Source organism: Arachis duranensis, chromosome 9, assembly GCF_000817695.3.
Source record: "Arachis duranensis cultivar V14167 chromosome 9, aradu.V14167.gnm2.J7QH, whole genome shotgun sequence".
In the NCBI taxonomy this organism is placed as follows: domain Eukaryota; kingdom Viridiplantae; phylum Streptophyta; class Magnoliopsida; order Fabales; family Fabaceae; genus Arachis; species Arachis duranensis.
The window spans coordinates 18,814,008-18,816,233 of NC_029780.3; the positions used below are offsets into that span (position 1 = coordinate 18,814,008).

At 39.3% G+C, this 2,226-nt stretch overlaps 1 protein-coding gene across 1 annotated transcript; it reads right to left on the reverse strand.

The window, feature by feature from the left end:
- Window positions 1–276: 276 nt before the first annotated feature.
- On the reverse strand, window positions 277–1,089 carry LOC107464989 (uncharacterized mitochondrial protein AtMg00810-like). The gene has a single exon (XM_016083956.1). It carries the CDS (start codon window positions 1,087–1,089, stop codon window positions 277–279), a length of 813 nt encoding a protein of 270 aa, XP_015939442.1.
- Window positions 1,090–2,226: the final 1,137 nt, after the last annotated feature.

Genomic DNA, 2,226 nt, shown 5'->3' on the forward strand with positions numbered 1-2,226 from the left:
GAATTTCATAGACTTACTATATCAAAATGTGTTCAGCAAATTTTTGCTTATCATGCTAATGTCAATTCTTGTAATAATTCTAGCAAACTTTGGCATCAAAGGTTGGGTCACCCATCTTTTGCTACTACTAAGGTTGTAATGCAGTCATGTAATCTTCCTTATGTTGTGAATAAAAATGACACTTTCTGTAATGATTGTTGACTTGCAAAAATGTATACATTTTAGCTAGTTGGTATTGTGTCCGAACGTGAATGAGATTTAGAAATATGCCATCACTCACTCTCGAACAAAGTGATAATCGATCTCGATATGCTTTGTTCTCTCATGAAATGTGGGATTCGTTGTAATGTGGATGGTTGATTGTGAGTAAAAAAAGAGCATAGAAGATAGAAGGTCAGCTTGAAAGTCAAAGAGAAGGTCTCTCAACCAGGTTAATTCAGCTACCACTGCTGCCATAGCCCGGTATTTAGATTCAACGGAAGACCTTGAGACAGTGTGTTGCTTCTTTGATCTACAAGAGATAAGGGAATCACCAATGAAAACGCAGTAACTGGTGACACTTCTTCTAGTGTCCGGGCAACCTGCCCAATCATCAGCATCAGCGTATGCTATAAGTCGCAGTTCTGACTTGGCAGAGAAGAGAAGACCTTGTCCTACACTCTCTTTTAAGTACCTCAATAAGTGGTGGAGAGCAGTAAGATGAGTGAAGGTTGGTTTTGATAGAAATTGACTTAATGTGGAGACAGCATATGTGATGTTAGGGCGTGATATTGTAAGGTATATTAGCCTCCCAATTATACGCCTATAAGTGGAAGGATCATGCAATGGATCCCCATCAGAGGCACTCATCCTCAGATTTGTCTCCATAGGTAAAGAAATCGGCTTAGCATCAATAAAGTTGGTGTCTTCCAATATGCTCAAGGTGTACTTTCTTTGGCTAAGGACAATGCCTTCAGATGATCTTGCAAGTTGCAACCCCAGAAAGTATTTTAAATCACCTAAAACCTTGAGTTTGAACATAGATTTTAATAAATATTGTACCTTGCACATCATTTTCTTGGAGGAGCTTGCCAAGATGATGTCGTCCATGTATACAAGTAAATAGACAATGTTGTCACCTATGCCAAAGGTGAAATGGGAGTAGTCTCTCTTGGATTGTTTGAAATTATGGTTTAATAATGCTGAGGAGAATTTAAAGAATCATTGTCTGGATGCTTTAGACCATAGATGGACGTATTTAATTTGCACACAAGATTCGACTCTTTGGTCTTGTATCCAAGAGGCAAATCCATATAGACTTCCTCAAAGAGGTCACCATTAAGGAATGCATTATTCACGTCCATTTCTAACAAAAACCAGTTATTAATGGCTGCTATTGATAAAAGAACCCGAACAGTAGTTAATTTGGCCACTGAAAAAAAGGTATCTTTGTAATTTATCCCAGCTTGTTGCGCATATCTCTTTGCGACCAACCTCGCCTTGTATCTCTCCACTGATCCATCAGCCTTACACTTTACCTTGTATACCCATCTGCAGCCTATGGTGTGTTTTCCTTGTGGGAGAGTGGTCAAGGTCCATGTGTTAGTTTCTTCCATTACTCGAAGCTCTTCATTCATGGCTTGTCGCCACTCTGGGTATTTCACAGCTTGGTGGTAGAAAGCAGGTTCAGGTATGATGTTTACATTGGCTACAATGTTCATGCATGGTTTGGTTAAATGTTTGGAATTAGTTATGGTGACAACATTATGGCATTGGTAATGATGAAGATATTGTAGAGGTTTAGTTAGGCTAGTAGATCTTGTAAGGATAGGTTGAGATGGTTGAGGTTCAGGGATAACATCATGATTGTGATCAGGTATTAAAGGTATTATTGGGTGATGAGGCTTGAAAGTATTGGTCAAGGATTGCTGAACTGGTGCTGATCCATGAAGAGAAGTGTCTTGGAGTACTGTAGGCATCACCACATCTGGGAAATTATCCACAAAAAGGGGACTGATCAGCTGGTAGCTCACCGAAGGGAAATACACTTTCATTGAATGTGACATCTCTGGATATGAAGAACTTCTTTGCCTCTAAATCATATAACTTATATCCTTTATACCCTGAAGGATATCCAACAAAAACTGCTTTTATAGCCCTTGGAGAGAATTTGTTCCTCTGAGATATTAACGTGGATGCATGAACCAGACATCCGAAAACCCGCAGTGCATGATAATCTAGTTGCTT